Below are 20233 nucleotides of genomic sequence, written 5' to 3'. Positions count from 1 at the left end.
GGACTTCGTGATCACCGGGCCGCGGAGGAGTGAGAGGAGAACTCTACTCTTCGAAAGTCATAGCACGGATTCCCTCTTAACCACTTGTCAGAGAAACGTTACAAACGGTGTCGATGATGCCTCTTTCGTCCCTCCCTCATTTATCCCGGCGACTGTTCGAGATTGCAAGGGACCATTATTATCCAATTCGGAGATTTGCACGTGACGTATCCACGATGAACAAGCGTTGATGGACATCGTTTAATAGCGATGCTTTCGTCCACGACGGATGCTGATGGAGGAAAAGAAGGGACTCGTCGACGTCAATGGCGTTAAATGTAAACGTACCATCGTCACTTTCAGTTCGATTATGCTTTTGTCACGATAATTATGATTATGTCAGATACATGGATGTTGATACGTTCTTCACGCGAGTCCAAGAGCCGTTCATTTTATTTTGTTGATGATCAATGCACGACCTGTCATTTATAATAATTACTATTATCTTTCGATACGTCGAAAATTCCTGGTCACGTTCTGCTTTATCTTCATTACATTGACCTAATTTGTAAAAAATATTTGAATATGCTCTCCCAATCGTTGGATCTAGAAGAAAATACTGAATCCATAATCGTGACCAATTCCAAAGACACATGCCATGGCATTGAATTGGTAGTTACATTTCCTACCCCATTCGATCTGCCTACAAGCGATGTTTATCTACGTCGTCACATATACATAAATATATAATACGTTCCTCAACTTTATACATTTTGTCACGTTTGAGCCCGACTATCTTGGTACCAGCCCGGGTCTGTATGCAGCCAATCGGAAGTTCGGTAGTCACCAGCTTTTGAATTCGCGACGACGATTCGAAAATTATTCTTTGTATGGACGTCTTGCAAAAATTCACAGTTTCATCCTACATAAAGATCCGTGTGTGTACGCTTCTATCTTTTCACGTGACGCTTTTGCTCGTCTGTGTTTTTGCGTCGGTGCGTACAATGGTCCATTCATCCCGCAACCGGTCTCAATGTCCATTCAACCTTCGCTCTCATCAAATTGTTTTCTCACCTCGGTGTAACGAGTGCACTATATATACATCCGTGTCAATATAAATAGTACAATGAAGTAGTTTGTAACTGGGTTATCGTGTCGCATAAAAGGAATTAGTTATAGAAGAAATAAACGAATAAAAATAATGCGTGAACTTCGGATCTTGAATATTGCCATTTCAAAAGTTTTTTAATAAAGGAGCTTTGGAAACGATGCGAGCTCGAGGCACCGGCATCTCGTACGTTCGATTTGATATCACACGATATTGAAAATTGAACGATTCAAAATAAGCGGTGAGGATCCAAATGCGATTTTCAGAGTCGCGGAATATCTCGACTGACGTGACAAAATTAATCGTAAAATAATACTCGGAATACTTGGATCAGGATTGAAATGAGAGCGAAAAGATGTGGATTCAGTCGAAATGGAACGGTCCCTATATGCGAGGACATCAATTCGTCTATATTTATATACACGGATCTATGAATATATGTATGCATATGCATCGATTCTGAAGCTGCTATCGGTAGCAGGCCAGTCACAACGCATTAGGGTCGGCGTGTTAAAGACGTCGAGATTGCATTTTACCTTCGACGTCGTCTATCGTTCCACTTGCTCGATCAATACTGAGAGGTAAGACGTTTTAAACTCATAAACATCTGTCAAATTCAAAATCTTTTTCGGTCTGTAATAGCAGAAAGCGTTGTTCTTGTTAACACGCAGCTAACGACGACGAAATCACTTGGAAATAATTATTTATGCCCACCGCGTGATGTTACGAATAAATGAAAAATGCGATATCGCGTCATGCATGGGTAATCGGACACGTTTCAACACGATAAAACAACGCACTTTTTCGTTTTTAGGATTATTTTCATTTTTAGTTACATTTATTTATTGAAATACTCTCGCACTTATTTTTTTAAGCCGGCAGTAAGCTCAGTACAATTTTGTTCTTTGCACAACGATTTTTCCATCCATTTTTCTTTCGATTGCACTTTCAGCTGTACGGAAATATTCAAATTAATACTCGACAGTGAATTCCTACTCACGATGAGAAAAAAGGTGGGATTATTTTTAGAAGAGATTGTCAGTGAGAAGTTGAAATTTATAATTCTCCAAAAGTTGCTAATTTTCGTGCGTTTCGAGTATTTATGAAACGTCGGAATCACATTTTCATGACAGTTTTCCTGTTGAAATTCGTCTTATTTAATACGACGAACCACTGTTTGTCGAAGCTTTAACTTGATAATGTTTTGATTGAAATGTGAGCATAAGGGCACGAGAAGATGGAAATAAGTGGAGACTAGAATATCGTACAATAAAGCTGTTACGACTAAAAAAATACAGCGCCAGCCACAATCTCCGTAACTCAAATACTGGCTGGTTGGGTGGGAGAGTTCTAACATTCGCTCCGAACGAATAGCATCTCGAGGTATAACAATCAGCACAGGTGGAAACACTTAATTGTGCGCTACCTGTACGGTAGTCAAACCTGAAAAGTCACGTAGTCGCGTGAGCGTTTTCAGGCTGAAACGTTTCCTGTTAAAGAAAAACAGTGTTAAAATTCGGTTTTCGTTGAGTGTCAATTGTTACACCGAATTTATTGAATTTTTAACGATTTTTCTTCCATTTAAGAATATTCGAAGGATTTTAAAAAATCGTAGAAGATGAGACGAGGGTCGGTACAAACGTGGGAGCCTTTGGCTCGGAGGCAATGTGAGTTTCCATTGCTTTTGATCTCGTTATTGAATTTTCATTAAAATAATAATAAAAGAGCAGTAATATCATATTTGCACTCGCAAATTCAACCCGAAACATCGATTTGCACGACGTTGTTCCTCATCGAATGCTCGGAGCTGAATCGATGGAAGCTGCACGTGCATTCCAAGTCATATATCTATAACTCCATGTAATAGCATTGTTGCGGACGTCATCATAGTTATCGAGGGAAGATTTTTTCTTTATCAACGATTTGCGTAGGCCTCGCTGTTCGAGACCGGATATTAAAGTATACTCGCGTAACGTACGTACGTCAATGGTCGCTCAAACTTTGACCGAATTGCCCATGACCATCGGCCATTATTGAGAAGTGTTTATAAAGGGTGATGAAAATTACGAAAAAATTAGTTCATCGAAAGAATTTCATCGTGATACCGTGCTCGGATACTGGACAGTTTTTTGGTCTAGTGTCGCAGTGCAACGTAAAATACAAGTTCGTTTATTTGTCTGTCGATTTAGAGAAAAATATATAAATTTCATAATCGATACGATCGTTAATTTGTGATCGAGGATAAAAACTTATCGTTCTATTCGAGTTTTCTGTGTGTTTGAAAATACTTTCCGATTAACTTGTTAATTGTATTGGTTCGTCACGTGAGAATAGTTTTTCCGGCTTCGAGAGCCCGGACAAATTGCGCTAAACTAAACACATCTGACTATGCGGTGTTCGTCTGTGTGTGAACATGCGTCTCGGCCTTGTGAAAATAGCAATCTGTAATTCGCGAGTGAAGCTACCAGTAATTTGCATTCCAGTCAATCAATACAATCGGATAATCGACCATAATTTTTAAACGACGCCGAACAACCATTTCAGTTTTGTGGCTTTTTTTCAACGTGATTCTAGTAGCGTCGCTGAAAAAATTTGTTTTTGTCTACCGTTGAAATTTGCTTCGAATATCAATCGAAACGGACCGCTGTGCAGACTGGTGTCGGTTTCGGTATATTATTTGAAAAATATCTGCGCAACATTCAAATTTGAAAGGCTCGAGAGGACTCCTTATATACGAGTCAATTGTGTGATCAAAGACAGAAGCAACGAGTGAATTTCTACCAGAATCGTTCCATATTCGTCCGCGATTATTTTTCCACTCAATTTCGTTTTTTAATGACTCAAGTTTATCTAGGCTTATACAGAAGCGTCTGCAAGCAGTACGTACGTTATTTTGAATGCGTCTTTATCATCGGCGGGAAATGATTACGGGCGTGCGTTACTCATGTTGAGCGGTATCGTGATCCGGCATGAGGAGCCTTGAGGTAGTGGAAAGCTTTGGACGTGTGTACCGTAGGTTTTACTTTAACGACTGTACAATTGACTAGTTTGCTCCGCTTCTCCCTCGTTTACCTAACGATCACAGGGACTTATGGATACGCGTGTACATACACGTATTCACGGAGTACACGTACATTAATATATAAATGATTGCACGTGATAGGGACTCGAAGCGAGCAAATTTTTTCCATCGCTTTTTGACTTTGTGACACGAAGATGATGCCGTCGTTGGGACCTTTCCCGGATTTTGATCAAATTTTCAAGAACAGGCCGATGAAACGTGATGGTACAATTATACGAATATCAAGTCTCCTTCGAGTGTTCGCCAGTATTGATGGAAATGTGAAATCCTATTTAGGACGAAACCAAACAGAATCAAATGGTTGCATTTTTTTTCGAATAATATTCGAAATTCGAATAATATCTTGGAGCCCGAAAAAGGTTTTTGGTATTCATTGAATATTTTTTGATCCAGTGAACAAAATTGATGGCAACTCGAAGCGAAATTTATTCACAATGATAGACATATTGGTTCTGTTGGTTCTTCGATGACACATGTGATAACACGCCACATATGTACGACGATAAATGAGACGCCTTGATGTTAAATATTCCAATGGATGTATTCAATTAACTAGCGGCGTAAGATTGCTCAGATTATCGTTGATTTTTCTAGTCATTAGTGAGAGAATGCTGAAGAAGAGGCTCGAGAACAATGCAACTTTTCGCACGATTCTCGTAACGTCCGCGTTTTTTTTGAGATATTTGATCGGCGCTACAAAGACGATTAAACTCGGCCTTTCTCGGGTTATTGCGTGTGCATTCGTCTTGTCCTAACGACGCGACTGGCAGACGCTTGACTTACGGCTTTTTTGTCAGGGGAATAAAATTTAAGGAAAAATTGGAGGCCAAGTTTAACGTTTTTTTTTTCGGGCACACGATCGTTTATTGTCTGTGACAATTTTTGAGCGAATTCACTCTCCAAAATAACTGCATTCGAGGATAATAATTTGTGTTCTACCAGCGATGATAATCGCGAGGCTAATTCTTTGTAATTTATTATTTTCAGCCTCGAACATGGCACAATTTGGCAACAGCCGATCAGAATTCATGACAAGCGATCTCGGCTTAAACGACATTGAATACGAGAGAAAAGGTGGATTTTTTATGTCTCATAAGAAAACAGCATTCGTTATAAGTGCCTTCGTTGTAATCATCATTGCTGCCGGCTTTGTCGGTGCTTATATTGGATCCATTCCAAAAGAAAAGGTTCATAGCTATTAATCTTTTTTATCCAATTTTCCAATTCAACATACATACGAAGCTACCGATTACGTTCTTATTTGCTTGGAAGATTCTCTTCTGCGTTTAATTCATCCGTTCATTCGGAACGATCACGTTTTTTCTTTATCACCAACGACGATCTCTATCACTAACGTTACGTTTCTTATTAACGTTGTTATCGCCTTGAATCACAACAATTTTGTTAATCAATTGAAGATGTTTTCACGAATGGGGATAACATTTTAGAAAGACTAAAATTTCAAACAGCTCAAATCTCGAGTTTATAAACTTCGAATGATAATATGGAGATAAATCGATTCGACTAGAGCTTTGAACGCTGAAAATAAATGAAGTAGAAGCTTCGAGGTTCGAAGCACGTGTACATCGAAAATTTTCGAGTATAAATACGAATTCGAAGAAGGTTAAACACCTGCTAATTAGTCTATCGGAAATAAGAATTTCAAATTACTTATTTCTCTCCAATCTGATGTTACAGCATTATTTAAAATGTCGAAATATCGACCGTTCTACAATTTGGTTATTTGACATATTATTGAATCCTACCCAATTTTTTCCACGCTGAATGCCTCGAACATCCATCGTTTCATGATTCCTATCAAGTGAGATGCCATTAGAGATAATTGACCGGAATATCGTCTCGTTGTTTAGGTTTACGACACATTAGCTCTGATCGAGAGCGACGTTGGATGCGATCACGTCGTGTCATCTAAATTTTCGCTTTCCAAGTCGCTGTCGCCCTCTCGTTATCGAGTCGAGCTTTCGCCGATTATCGAGGGCAATACAGTCACCAAACTGCGGGGACATGTCACGATAGAATTTCAGTACAATGGAAGCTCGAGTTTGCCCCAGCTCGTGCTGAACGCCAAAAACGTTAATTTGACCAGCGCAACGTTGGTCTCTGGCAAAACAACAAATTCCGAAGATTTCAAATCGCGGAGAAAAAGGTCGGCGACGAGCAATGACACGGAAATCGTTGGGAACTCAACCTCATCAAAAGCGGACGATAGTCGAGCCCAAAATTTAACAGCAAACGGTAATTATCGATTACGATTCGCGTGTTGATCGAGCCTCAGCGTTACTTGATTTTCTTGATTAAAAAAATCGAAAATTCGTTGACCTAAAGCTTTTGGGTTACGTGCAAATGAACTAGTGACTCTTTAACTCCACAAACTGTGCTTCAGCCATGAAAACAATGTTAATTATCAATGTAGGAACAGTTGCAGCTGACGCATCAAGTTTGGGGCAGAAAAACGCTTCGAATGAAACCACGACTCATGCCGCCCAAGTGCAGAACTCGTCTACCGTGAGTCAAGTCCCATTATAACCGCTTCGATTTTCCTGCTGTTATATTTTAATTATGAACAATTTGAAACAGGAAATGAAAGCATTCGAGGTTTCTGCCAACACCACCGAGGCAACAGTCACACCTTTGACTGAATCTTCCACAACCGAGTCATCGGTTAAAAATGAAACAAGGAAAATTGCAATAAACAGAAATGAAACGGACGAAAAAGCTGGATTTCTAGTGCTGTATCCCGAGAAAGCAATAAAATCAGGGGAATACCACTTGATACTCAACTACGAAGTTCCCATTACCAATTACGTTGTTTACGCCAGGAATAATAGCGAGAATAGTATTGAAAAGTTAGAAATTCAGTTCTCCTCTTTCTACAAGCTTTTTACCTTCTGATGGTTTCAATATGCACGTACGATTTTTATTTTCTCAGGTGGGTCGGAGCTTCTCGAATGCAACCCACAAGCCTCCTGGACGTTTTTCCGGCCTTCAATGACGTCAAAATGAAGGCTCGATTTCAATTCAATCTCCCACGTCCATTCACCATGAAGATTTACACAAACATGCCTTTGAAAAATTCTTCGAAACTGTAAGTAATTGGTGAATCTTATACAAAAAAAAAACTTTAAATCAAAATCAGTGACGTGAAATTAGATGAAATTTAAATTCACAAGCGTTGCTAGACCGACACTCCTTCCGAAGTTATTAACCATTTTCATCTCAATATTTGTAACGCATTATTGGCGAATATTCCGAAAGGTCGAACGACTGGGTTTCGGACACGTTCGAGGAAACACCGCCGATGTCTCCCGAAAATGTAGTCGCAGTAGCGGGAGGACAAGTTCAAAGTCTGGGTAAAAAGACAATTGGAAACGTGACGATGGACTTTTGGGGTGAAAAGTTGCAGCCTGGCGGGGCGCAGTATTTAGTGAATAAAATCGAGTCCGTTTATACGAATCTTGCAACTCTTTTTGGTGTTAATATTTCGATACCAAAATTAGACATAATTTCGGAGCGTCTTAGTGACTATGATTCTTCTTATCCAGGTCTCATTATGGTTCAGTAAGCACTAAAATTTATTTGTTACTTTAATGCACATTTCGTTTAGGAATTGACATAATAAAAGAGTTTTTCATTCTGCAGAGAAGCTTTGTATGCAGTGAAAAATAACTCATCCAAAGTGACGAAAGAGCTCGCTCTCATGAGTCTAATAAATTTGTTGGGGAAACAGTGGCTCGGTGGAGTGGTCAACAGCCAAAATTCTTCTGACAATTGGATCCTCGAAAGTTCACTTTTGTATCTTCAGCATCGTCTCGCGAAGGATGCAAGTTTCTATCCATACGATTTATCCTTAAGGACTCGACGCGAATCTTGTAATGAATAACCGCACAATTACAGATTGACGCGGAATTTAATCATTCTACTCTTGTCATGGACGTTCAACCGGATGCATTCGAGGTTGCTGGGTACAGCGTCGCGAGATCTCTTACATCGAAACTCGAACCTACACATTCAAATTCCTACTACACATCGGAGGCTTACGCGATCGGTGAGCACGATGAATTTAGTTATTTCAATTAGTCACAAAAATGCTTGCTTTCCCCAATATTATGAACGAATTATTTACTCTGATTGGACCAACGTTGATTGTGAATTTTAAAATGCAACTCGAATCGAACGATTGCCACAGTGATGAAACGAATGTTACATATTTTATGAGCTAAACGTAATCCATTATTCAGAATAATTTTCGTCCATCGTATCCGATGAATAATAACAACGAATAATCCATTACTGTTTACGTATCGATCAACCCTCCCCTAATATTCATTGGAAGAAAACCAATTGGATATACTCTGGAATAAAAGTATTTTAAAAAATGAATGCTCGTAGGTGCATGTCTGATTAACATGTTGCATGGCGCATTAAGCTCGATGGAATTTCGTGCCGGATACCTATCTTTCGTTTCAAGGTGGTGGGTATTATTATGTCCTTGTTCAACATTTCAAACCTTTCAAAATTGAAAATCCTATTGAGGTATTACTAGCTCGGTTGTTATTCATTGAGGAAGTAACTTCTTCCGTATAATGGTTATCAGGCGCTTATTGAGGTTTAACAATATTCCTTGTCAGGTCTGGCGGCAATGCCGATGTCATATCCTTCTGGAAAGCCATGACCGTAAATTCGACAGCCGATGAAAAGCCGGAAGGCGACGTTAATTTACCGGAAATTATGAATCTTTGGAGCACGGCAGGAGGATATCCGCTCGTCACTGTTACGCGAAACTATGAAACTGGATCGGCAATCGTGCATCAGGTATTCTCACTCAAGTTGCTATTGTTCACGGAGAAAACGAGGCCGAAATATCTCGAGGAAAGTACTCGGAATATAGTTTCTCGGGGACAGTATATACGGACTGGATTGCAGCGTTAATTCGAAGAGCAGTAATAAATATTTTTCTATCCACCATAGTAAAAAGACCTTTATTCAAGAGACTCAAGAGTCTTTTTCTCTACAAGCATAGTAAAAAATCTTTTCAGTCCCTTGAAACGTTTATATTGTAAAGTATGCTCGGGCAAGCCTGAAAAAAATTATATATATGGCAAAATGTCACACGTATTCGGTGTATATCCGTGTATTTATCGTAGAATTTACTATACTGACAGTCAAAATTTATGATTTGCAATATATTTCCATTTATCAGTAAGTGCTAGTCTGACATGCGTCGAATAACGCTCGAAAGCAAAACGAAATATAGATCTTACGTGCACCACTTTTTGCTATGGACGTAAAGCTGTTTAGAATTGAAGGGACGATAAATTTGAAAATTCAAAAAAATGCTATGCTCTTTGTAATCGGTGGGTAAATACTTTGAAAATTCTTGAAAAAAAATATTCTCCTCACTATACAAAGCGAATCTGTTTTCTCCGGGTAATAAAAGAGAAAACGTTGTTTCCTCTTACATAGAAATGTCGACGAATATGAGCCACTTCGAAAGGGGACCAGTGAACATTGATCTGTAAAAATATTCTCATTTTTTCTCTTCTCTTTCCCGATCCCCAAGCATCTTTTTATCGAAGACGAACCTGTCAATCGATCATACGAGATGGATTTCTCTTATCTCACTTCTCAATTGGTAACAAGACTTTTTGACTGATAAATATTTCGCCTCACTTCTCACAGCCAAGTTTATATTTTTTAACTGCTCATTGTACAAGCAGCGACTGGATCTCCAACCCATTTTAAATTCATTGACCCCAAAAAATCCTCTGGCTGTCAATTTTAGCGGAAACTCAGGTGAAATGAGATGGAATGTTTCTTTCGTTGGATCAAATATGCATGTATGTACAGTTGGTTTTTCAAGTGTCGTCTGACACGATACATATGTGTATAGAGCGACATGTGTTTTTACACGTATATATCCATGGAAGTTATTCTACCCACGCTTATCTCTTGTCTGCGATAAGAGACTACTATTTTATGACTATTGTACGTGAGGCACTTTATACATGAGGAAGATATATATACTTTTGATTTCTTAAGAAGACGGAACATATATTATGTCACTTTCGACTCTGGTGCGTGTTCAACCGCTCGGAAGCATTAGAAGCATTTGTGATGTAACATTTTTATTTGTTTCTGGTGGACAAATCTATTAAAAATGATTTTTTTTACTATGGCAGCAGCTGATTTTTTCTGCACTCAAATGAATCGAAATTGGCTTTTTTTTGAAGAGATGAGAAATGTTTTGGGCGGTTGGGGCGATCTGGTTCAACGCCTGAAAAGGTTGAGAACCTGCAGAGAACGTTTTTAAGGATACTTTTAACATTTTCCAGGCTCGCTTCAGCTACGACAAGCTTTCCTCGGCAAGCCAACAACTGTGGCACATACCGTTGACTTGGATAAGCGATAAAAATTCCAATGCTACTTTGAAATGGATTAAAAATCAGGCTGAAACTACGTTGGAGCTTCAAAGTGTTGCTGCTAACGAAACAAACAATGAAACATGGTTTGTTTTCAACCCATCGAAGTCGGGTAATTTATTCGTTCGAAATATGTATTTTCGTATCTTCTCGTCCAGGTGGTTTTATAATACTTTTATGGGGTTTATTGACTTTGTTGTAATTAAATTCAGGATATTATCGCGTTAATTACGATCAAGAGAATTGGAAGTTGATCGCTGCAGCGTTGCGAGAGAATCACTCCAAATTTTCGCCGGTAACGAGAGCCTCGCTGGTCGATGACCTATTTAGCGCTGCTTTCGTTCGCTCCATTCCTTACTCCGTTGTTTTCGATGTCATCCAATATCTCCCGGAAAATGAGCAGGAACCTGAGCCATGGGCTTATTTGCTGCAGCACGCGATTAAGTTGAATCTCGTTCTTTATGACAGCCCGGAATACTCCGAATACCAGGTAATGATTTTCGTTTTAGTAAAAACATTTCTCATTCGAATTGATATTTCTATATTTATTATTAACATAGCGTCGACCAGATTAGTAGTTTGTGTCAACATTTCATTTATGAGGGTTTCAAAGTTGAATCACGTAAATTCACTCGATCGATATAATCGAATTGTGTATTCATGCTTAAAGGAACGTATGCTGACGTTCGTTTCACCACTCTTTAACCGAGTCGGTCAGAAAATCGAAGAAGGTTCTCGGTTAACAATGATCTCCCATCAATTGGCCTGCATGTTCAGTTGTCCAGCTTACCTCACCTGGGCCAAGAGACATTATGCTGGTTTTGAGCGCTTACCAGAGTTGCCAATAAAAAAAAAGTAATAATTACTGGGACAAGGAAGCAGTTGTTGCATCGAGCACACAATCGTTTTCGATGGGTTGAATAAATTTGTTGTTTTTACAGTGTACCAAGTTATTTGCGCAGCAGTCTGCTTTGCGCTTTTGCAAAATTAAATGGCGAGTTGAGCTGGCAATGGTGGGAGCAAAAGTTCAGCAACGTTACGACCAGGAATGAGAGAAATTCATTGTTATCTTCGTTGGCTTGTTTCCAAGTGCCGTCATTGCTGCAGGCGTGAGTTTTTCTTCCTCGCTTCTTCCCTCTCCATTTTTGAACCTCTTTTTCTTTCTCCGTATTTCTCCTTCAGTTATCTCGTTTCCGATATCGAAGCACGATTGCAATTTCCGGCTCATGCAAGGGGCGGCCAAGTACAAAGGCGGTGAACAAACTATGGAGATCAAAGTTTTTCTTCACTTTTTTAGTGTCCTCAACGAGATAGTTTACAGCAATAGCTTCGACGAAAAGGACGCTCTCGTGATACTCGACAGCTTCTCCATTTATCCAGCTGCTACCCAAGCTGCCCTTAAGTTTGTCCAGAGCAATTGGAAAAACATCACTAGAAGGTTTTCACTCGTTTTTTTCAAAACTTCAATTCTTTTTTTTTACTATACAGTGAAACAAAAAATAGTCCAATGTAAATTTCATTCCGATAGGTATCCCAAGTCCTGTAAGGTTGTTACAGCCTTTTTGGATGCTTCATCCACTGGTTTCGCCGGCGAAAAAGATATTGAGGACGTGAGTCTATTGAATTTCCATCGATCAATGATTTGCATCCAGAAAACAAAAAATTGCTCAGATCGTTGTACTCGCATTCACGACATCAATTTCATTCATTTAGTTCCAGAGTTTCAAGGCGAAAAATTACGAGAGCCTGAAAAAAGTTGGCTACGTAACAGCACTCTTGGAAGCTAAAGCTAACGCTTCCGTGTCGTTTATAACGTCGCTTCCGAACAATCCAATATCCGAAGGCAACACAACGACGTTACGAGATGCCGAGATACAAGATTCACAAACCCCCAAAGATCTCCCTGCGTAGTGGCATTATCTCTTGATTCGCGTAACCGCTTAAAAATGGCCATCGTAGTTAACCCAATTATCGATTTTCAATTGCTTCGACATCGCACTAAGTAGATTTTTAACATTCCGATTCACAGTCACATACGAAAAAATTCAATACTCTCTCGAATCGAAATTTGCGGCATCTTGAAACAACGACGCCGATTCGTAATTTCGAAAGTTTTTCCACTGTTAATGAAATTTGAATAATTTTTCTAAGCCAAAAAAAAGAAGCAAAAGTTATTGATATTTCTTTTTTTGCAGAAAAAGTTCGATATTTAATATCTTGAAAAATAGTCAAAAAAAAAACGTGTCTCGCATGTCAATAATCATTAATCACTCATTGACCAACCTTGCAGAAATAAGACGATTCTCTACGACAACAAGTTTTATTCTTCCATTATGCTTTTTTTCATTGAAAAGCATGTTTACAAAAACCAAGCAGCAAGTAATGTCTCTTTTCTTCTTCTCTCGTTATACACCATTGGAAAGACAGATATTTCCTTTCTCATTCATTTTCTTTTGTTTTTTTTTTTTTTTCTTTTGCTTTTGTAATGTAGTATACATATTTAACAAATTTTCACGAGGTATACATAATAACTGTGTGCCTAACAATAAATATTCATTAACTTATAATAATCATTCGTTAACTGCATGGATCTCTTATTTCTTTGACCTCATCGACGACGATATTTCTATGGTTATTTTAAATATTCCATATTTTATTTCTCGTTTATTTTCTCCTTTATCAGTATCGTTAACATAATTTATTATTATCGTAATCAATAAACACTATTTCGATTTCGTAAATCTATTTGTCGCTAATTTTTTTAATTTATTTCATTTGTTTTATTCCCTTTGCGGGAATTCTCGCAAGACATTGGGCTCGAGAGTTGCGCGCCTTGTTTGTCCATCACGCGCGGATCCTTTTTCAAAGTTGTTGAAGCTTCCAGCGAGATTCGCTCTGTGATTTTTGTCTTATTTTTCCATTCGAATATCGTACGGTACACACTACAGGGGTGACTTTTAAAGTATGTTCACAATAATCGGATCAGTGTTCGCTCGGTAAAACTCTCAATGACGTTGATATTACAGGAGACACACGCACACATCCACACGCACACACGAGCATACACAACACAACGAGACTTTTCCTCGTGAAACGACACTTGACCTAGACGTTATTTTTTTTTGTGCGTTTCGTCACTGCTACAAACACGTAATCGCTATTTTGGATGGGATGGCCCACCGGAAGAACGAATCGATAATGAAAATGTTTGTTATTATTATTATTATTGTTAATATTATTATTATTATTGATTTTTAATTATTAATTTATTATTAAGGAGAAGGAAATTGAAAGAAAATATGACTGAGACGAAAATGCGTGTTACGCACATGATAACGAATGCGAGTTTGAAAGTGCGATGCCGATGAAAACTGTCGGTCCGTAAGTTGTAAAATTATTGATGCAGAATATTTTTTTTTGTTGTAATATTTGTAATAATACGAAGAAAAGTTTCCCTGGACTGTGTTGTTTGTTGCATGTTTTTCTTTTTCTTATCTTTTTTTTTTTTTTTTTTTTTCATTTTTTGTCGCCACGGAAAAAGGTATGTTTTTAATTATGGCCGTAAAAAATACCACCGACAAACGCACACCCTTTATCTAAGGATTTTTTTTTGACGCTGCATATTTATATATACACGCTTATTTACAGCTTAATCGAATAACTTAACGCTATTAATCATTCTATCGGACTCAAGAGCACGAATTATATTCTGTCTGTAGTAAATACATCTTGTTTTTGGTTTAATTTTTTGGCTATAGTCGGTAGATACTTTTCGGCTGGACATAAAATGTCGAAATGGATTTCCGGATCTTGATTCTTTTATGTGTGCGTGCGCGTGTGTCTGTGTAAGTACGTGCTAAGTTATAAAACGGGGTGTGCGTTCGTTACTATTTTTCTTCAGAGTTAATTCCTCAAATTTTCTTCTTTTCTCGTCCTCTTGCCTCTTTTTTCCGCACTGTGCAAGATCCTTGCCGTTCTTCAGGTCAGATTATGAGCCAGGCAACAAGTATGATGTCTCTCAAGTACAATTTTCGTATTTTTCTGCGGTTATACTGAAATAGTCGACAAATAATGACTCTTAATTATAAGATGAAATTTTTCTCAAGCCACCACAAAAATTGGTACAGACGACTGCAAGTTTCGAGCTGCATTCAAATATTCGGTGGCCTCATTCCTGGACGACCAAGTAATCAAGCCCATCTTTAATATAATCGATTAATTAATGTCTGCAATTCAAGCTACTTCGAAAGAAATTTTTCTCACCACCGTGTTCGTGCTTCCCCTTTGATTCTCTACAATCTGCAAATTTATCTTCACCTCCATTATCATCGCTTGCTCTGTGGCCTTGTGATCCCGTCGAATATTTATTCCAACGTGAGTCAAAGAGGACAAGAACTCTCTCGAAACAATGCCATTAATTCCTATATGCGAAAAAGCATGTGAAAATAATAATATTTCTATAATTCCCTTTCTACGATGCTTTGAAGATTTTTTTTTCAATATTTCTTGGCAGTAGGTGATTGGGACTTCACAAATCTTTCTACAGGTATTACATCATATCCGTATTTTGTTTAATTCATGTACGTAAACCACAATATTTACAACCCATCACGTAAGTTGTGCACCACGAATGCAATTACTTTTTTGCTCTCGATAATAATAATAATCGATGAGTATTTTTCTTTACGTATTCACAGCTGTGACATAAGATCACGTCTATATATATCGTTCACGATTTTCATTGCTCCGTTACGATTTTTCAAACATTATTCACGTCTACGTTAATTGCTTGTGCGAAATTTTCTTGTTTTTTCAATGTTTTTCCAATTATTGGCTGCTGTAATCATTTCTGTGAATTCATAACGATTTTATAATAATTAGGAGATCACTGTTTAGTATCGTGTATAAAAAAAAGGATTAACGTTAAACTGATTTCGAATGATTCGAATGTGTTGAAAGCGGGAGGCGGAAAAAAAAAATTTCTATAATTTTTTACATTTTACAAACGTCAGTTCAGCAACATTCCTTCCGACAGTTTTCAGGCTCAGAAATTTTCACACGTCTTCGTTTTACCTATGGAATACTTGCTGAATTGATATCGTGATTCGAACGAAATCATCATAAATGGAAATTGCAATTTTTTTTCCATGTTTAGATACATTGATGCTTTCAACTTTTTTCCATTTCTGGAACATCATTTTTCCATCTCAACGAATACATTTTCTTGCCAACACTGGTTTGCTTGATCAAATGTCTTTCGATTTTTCCATTAGTACCAAAAAAACATGAAATAATTAAAATAACTAAAGATTAATTAATGCGAATCACATAGTTTGGACAAAGTCAATGTTTTTTCACGTCTCTCTCTTCTTCAAACACATACCTCATAATATATAATGCATGATATTGTATGTTATATATTGCATATTGCATATAGATGTATCCTTATCGGTCACAAATTTCGATAATCTTTAATTACCATAAAAATTGCGTGTGTGTCTAACTAGAAAAATATTAACGTAGACGACTGACAGTGACATCGACTACGAGCTAATAACGGCATTGAACAACGGGATCGTCAGTTCAACTCCCTACGACTATCAGCTTTAGAATTCGTATGCTTTACTTCACCTTATCCTACAGTGTTGCTTAGCTTAACTCTTTATAATTCGTCGTACGACATTTTTTCATTGGTTTTTGTTCTTTTTTTTTGGTTCTTTTTTTCCTTCGTGTTATTTTTTTTGCTCAACGTTTTCGTTACTTTTGTTACAAAATACATCAATCTCAGGCTGCGTAAGTGTTACGATGAATGAGCGGTCTTTCGAAATCCTTGTGCACCACCGAAACATTTATCTTTTAATCTGTACAATTTTACTCGTTTTGTATCGTAGCTTATATACAAATAGATTTTTCTTAAGATGTCTGCTGCTCATCCCTCATTCGCCGATTAAAGATCATAGATTCATTGAACATTCTTCATATTTTAACGCGCATGCAATCGAGGAATGATTGTTCATTGCAAATAATACCCGTAATATCATCCGGAAATAATTTTGAAAATGAGACGATCAGGAAATTTGTTCAATCCTGCCGGATCGCGGAACTCGAATTCGAAAGACCGACCCATCGGATGTTCGTCTTGTATCATGGGACAACATAAATCAATTATTTCGTGTCTTTTTCTCTTCACGACTTTAAATCATTATTTCACCATCGAACAACAGACTGCAAATTAGTGTGTAATTCCCCCAAGTATTCGGAAATCTTGTTGAATTAACACAGTCCAAATTTTAGCTCCTTAATAAGTAAAGTAAACTTATTCGATGACTCAGGAAAATGTTGTTCTGAATGTCCCCCCATTATACGCGACGATGGTGTTTCTAAAACGTATGTGCATACTTCTAATCGCTTTCCGGAATAATTATTCATATTTTTTCATTATTATTATTATTATTATTATTATTATTATTATTTATGTTATTAATATTATTTGCTATCAATATTCATCTATTTCGCGATGATTAATATTTATGTATATTTTGTGGCTGGGTACCGGGTTTATAAAACATACGTATATAATTTATCATGTATCATATATATTCATATATATAATTTTTGTTTGTTTAAATATATAACTCTATAATCATCTATGGCAGATCGGTAAGTACTCGATGTCCAGAATTTCCTCTATCCCTGTCTTACCAATATCTTCTCAATCACCAATTACAATAACATAACGAAAAGGTATTTTTTTGTTATCCTCGAGGCTGGCAAAGCCGCCTATCTGATAATCCCATTGAGTTATGTAATTCAGTGTTTAATCATCGTTTTGTTCTCTCTTTTATGCAATTATATTACACAGTATCGTTAACAATAGTCGCTGTTGCGTTATCTGTTAATTTAACGAATTAAGTAGTGGCAGCTTTGTTACGAGTACTTGAGCACAGACTAGTATAAGTATATATAACTTTACATTCGTTTCTTTTCGTTAAACATTTTTTATTCCTTTTTTTTCTTTCCTTTTAATTGCGACACACGTTTCTTTCCTGCGAAATATACAATCGTGGGACTGAAAAATTCGTCGTCTCATAACCAAATTCAATCGTTTTGTTTTTGAACTGTGTATCTTTGTTCAATGAATCGAAAATAAGCAAGGTATATGCGTATTTCAGTGAATACTTAATATTTTTTTTGTGTGAGTTGTCTCTTAAGAGACGTTTTCCTTCATTTTTTTTGTTGCTCGTATTCGGAGCCCTTTTACCGTAATTTTGCTCGTTGGGGGGGGGGAAACAGATCTTGATTGTTTTGTTTTTCGTTTTTTTTTGTCATTTTTTTCGCTTTTTCATCGTGCTCACTTACTCGGAGAGGGTGGGCAGTAGCGTGAAGGGGCAAGATGGAAGTTGGGACAAAACGCCTAGGGAAGGATGCCTAGGGCTAGTCTTTTTCTACGGTGCAGGGCTCGGGCGGAGACTACTGTGGCGGACATCGCACTACCGTTGTGGTCGCGAACTCGCTGAATTTCTTGTCGATAGGAACTCTGTCGTCGTACAGTGTTGGCGCTTGTAATATTATACCAGCCGTTCCTACCAGAACGGCCAACGTAAATATCCAAAGAAATAGCCTATCGAGTACCATCGCAACGTATTTCCAATCTTCCTTTACCTGAAAGCAAAGAAATAAAATGATTGAGACATTGGAATTCTATCGAAAGAGCAATCCTATCGTTCATTGGTTATGCAACAAAGATTGTGTTTGCGGAAATCGGATTCATTTCGTGCGGAATATCACGAAAAATTGAGTTTACTTGCCATGAGTATGTTAGGAAATATAATTTAAGCAGTACAGTTAAAATGAAGTTAAAAAGGCCAAACGGAAGGTAAACTTATGAGAGAAGGAGATTTTTATGTGGACCTTTGTTAAAAGCCGCACAGCAGTTGCCACAGACTGTTTACAAATCCCGTTATTATTTCGTGTTGTTTTCATAAAAAATATCTAAATAGAAAAGCCCTTTATTCGGAGCTAGCTTCGCAGGATGCTCTTCTGCTGTTGACCCAAATTCAAATTTTTGTTGGTGAACGCAGCCGGAAAAATACGAATTTTGTACAACTTCTATTGTACAATTTTGTTTTTTCTTAGTTTTGTTCGTTTTGAGGCAAAATAATGTCAGGAATGGAATGAAAATTTTGTAAAATTTAGAAAGTTTATATTTTTTTCATCGCTATCCCGTTGGAACAGCTAATTTTACAAAAAAAAGGATTGATTTTTTTTGTGTCAATATTCGAAGAAGCCGGAAACGAACTATTTTTATAGCAAAGTCAACCTTTAGGGCTATTCACTTGCAGTGGGCGAAAAACGCGATTTTCTTGATTTTTTTTTCGTCAAGAAAATCAATGTTTATCGAAAAACTGCGTCATGTACTTGTACAATTTTTTTCATCAAAAAATTTCTCAAAATGGCGCAACTCCAGCTGTATTCCTCCGGCACCTTTTTTTGAGCATCAATTATCCTGGGCATGATAATTAAAAAATTATTAATCCGATGCATACCAAATTTATACCACTTATTTATTATAATAATAGCTTGAGCCTGGGCGAAGGATTTGTAAACTATTGTTTTAAATAAATGGCGAAAGTTTAAAAAAAAAATTCATTTCTGGAGGTGCTCAATTTTCAGTTTTTTTTTGTTATAATTTTTTTTTCCAACAAAATACGCAATCCTTCGTCCAGGTCCTAGCTGTTATTATATTAAATAAGTGATATAAATTTGGCATGGATCGGATTGATAGTTTTTTAGTAATCGTGTCCACCGCAAAGGTATTTTTCAAAAAAGACAATTTTTAGATAATCGCGTTAAAAGATTCAAGTTTTAGACACAGCTACGAATCTAATGCTTTGATCTTTATGAGATTTGGTGAGAATATTCTTCAGACATTGTACTTGAATATTTAATAAAAAAATTTCGATTTTTCCGCCCGTCGCAAGGCCTTAAGAAAGCATCCAGGGCAAACTGTTACGGACTCTTGATTCTCTCAAAATGTGTTTGACATTTTGAAACAACAGAAGAAACATCAACTGCAAATGCCCATCAGAAGCAGCTGTCCTTTTCATACTTTTCTTTGTATTTTTTTCATATCACAATTTTATGAGTTTCGTTGGAACTGTTCCTTTTACCTTTGTAGAATCTTCAAGCATCTTCGTGTGTTCAGCTATGAAACGTACGCATATGCAAGATCTGTGAACCTCCGGTGGGCAGTTGGAATGCGAAAAGGCAGGTGGCGTTCGAAGTACCGGACTCTTGACCTCTTCTATTGCCGCAGCTCCAGTGAGATCGTCGCATTCGGGATGCAAAGGCAGCGGTGGCAAAGGTGGTCCATGTATCAGGCAACTTCCACCAAATCGCGCGCCATCGGTTAAGCTGGAACGACAGAGACGAGGAGAAAAATAAAGACGAGAAAAATCAACAGACGGAAAATAATGGTTTTTGAAAACAGAGCTAATGAACACGCTGCTCATTAATTACGGTTCTTCCCATCAGATCGCTCGAGACTCTTTGACGCGATCTTTCAGTCGAATATATGGAAACTCGGTTAAATAATTAAGCTTGAAGGAAAGAGGCGGAAACGAG

At 37.5% G+C, this 20233-nt stretch overlaps 2 protein-coding genes across 15 annotated transcripts in view; one reads left to right on the top strand and one right to left on the bottom strand.

Annotated features, from left to right (window-relative positions):
• The first annotated feature begins 1563 nt into the window (after nucleotides 1-1563).
• LOC122414891 (aminopeptidase N-like) lies at nucleotides 1564-14069 on the top strand. 4 transcript variants are annotated; one of them, XM_043426578.1, is made up of 18 exons: nucleotides 1564-1668; nucleotides 5157-5356; nucleotides 6041-6425; nucleotides 6604-6695; nucleotides 6768-7036; nucleotides 7120-7275; nucleotides 7446-7748; nucleotides 7830-8010; nucleotides 8085-8235; nucleotides 8580-8661; nucleotides 8819-9002; nucleotides 10523-10721; nucleotides 10822-11099; nucleotides 11280-11464; nucleotides 11551-11718; nucleotides 11907-12047; nucleotides 12138-12219; nucleotides 12323-14069. In XM_043426578.1, the coding sequence occupies exons 2-18, from the start codon at nucleotides 5165-5167 to the stop codon at nucleotides 12518-12520; spliced, it is 3246 nt and encodes a 1081-aa protein (XP_043282513.1). In that variant the 5' UTR covers nucleotides 1564-1668; nucleotides 5157-5164; the 3' UTR covers nucleotides 12521-14069. The 4 variants fall into 4 exon arrangements, with proteins under 4 accessions (XP_043282513.1, XP_043282507.1, XP_043282498.1 ...); XM_043426572.1 differs by lacking the exon at nucleotides 1564-1668 and adding an exon at nucleotides 2538-2754; XM_043426563.1 differs by lacking the exon at nucleotides 1564-1668 and adding an exon at nucleotides 3662-4373 and having other exon boundaries at nucleotides 6610-6695.
• The window catches only part of nAChRalpha4 (nicotinic acetylcholine receptor alpha4), a 154245-nt gene continuing 146925 nt past the window's right edge, over nucleotides 12914-20233 (bottom strand). For all 11 annotated transcript variants that reach the window (XM_043426737.1, XM_043426704.1, XM_043426686.1 and 8 more), the window contains 2 exons: nucleotides 19780-20023; nucleotides 12914-18271 (listed from right to left, as the gene is read on the bottom strand). In XM_043426737.1, coding sequence (XP_043282672.1) covers nucleotides 18080-18271; nucleotides 19780-20023 — 436 coding nt within the window. In that variant the 3' untranslated portion in view covers nucleotides 12914-18079. The remainder of the gene's footprint in view (nucleotides 18272-19779; nucleotides 20024-20233) is intronic.

The sequence above is a fragment of the Venturia canescens genome, chromosome 1, assembly GCF_019457755.1.
Source record: "Venturia canescens isolate UGA chromosome 1, ASM1945775v1, whole genome shotgun sequence".
Lineage (NCBI taxonomy): Eukaryota > Metazoa > Arthropoda > Insecta > Hymenoptera > Ichneumonidae > Venturia > Venturia canescens.
Note: the sequence above shows the minus strand (reverse complement) of the source record. Positions and strands in the feature narration are given on the sequence as shown.

Coding starts and splice junctions, on each gene's coding strand:
- LOC122414891 (XM_043426555.1), top strand. CDS start 4,304: ATGATGCCGTCGTTGGGACCTTTCCCGGATTTTGATCAAATTTTCAAG. Junction 10,722..10,821: donor TTTCAACCCATCGAAGTCGG/GTAATTTATTCG, acceptor AATTAAATTCAG/GATATTATCGCGTTAATTAC. Junction 11,465..11,550: donor GAGTTGCCAATAAAAAAAAA/GTAATAATTACT, acceptor TTGTTTTTACAG/TGTACCAAGTTATTTGCGCA.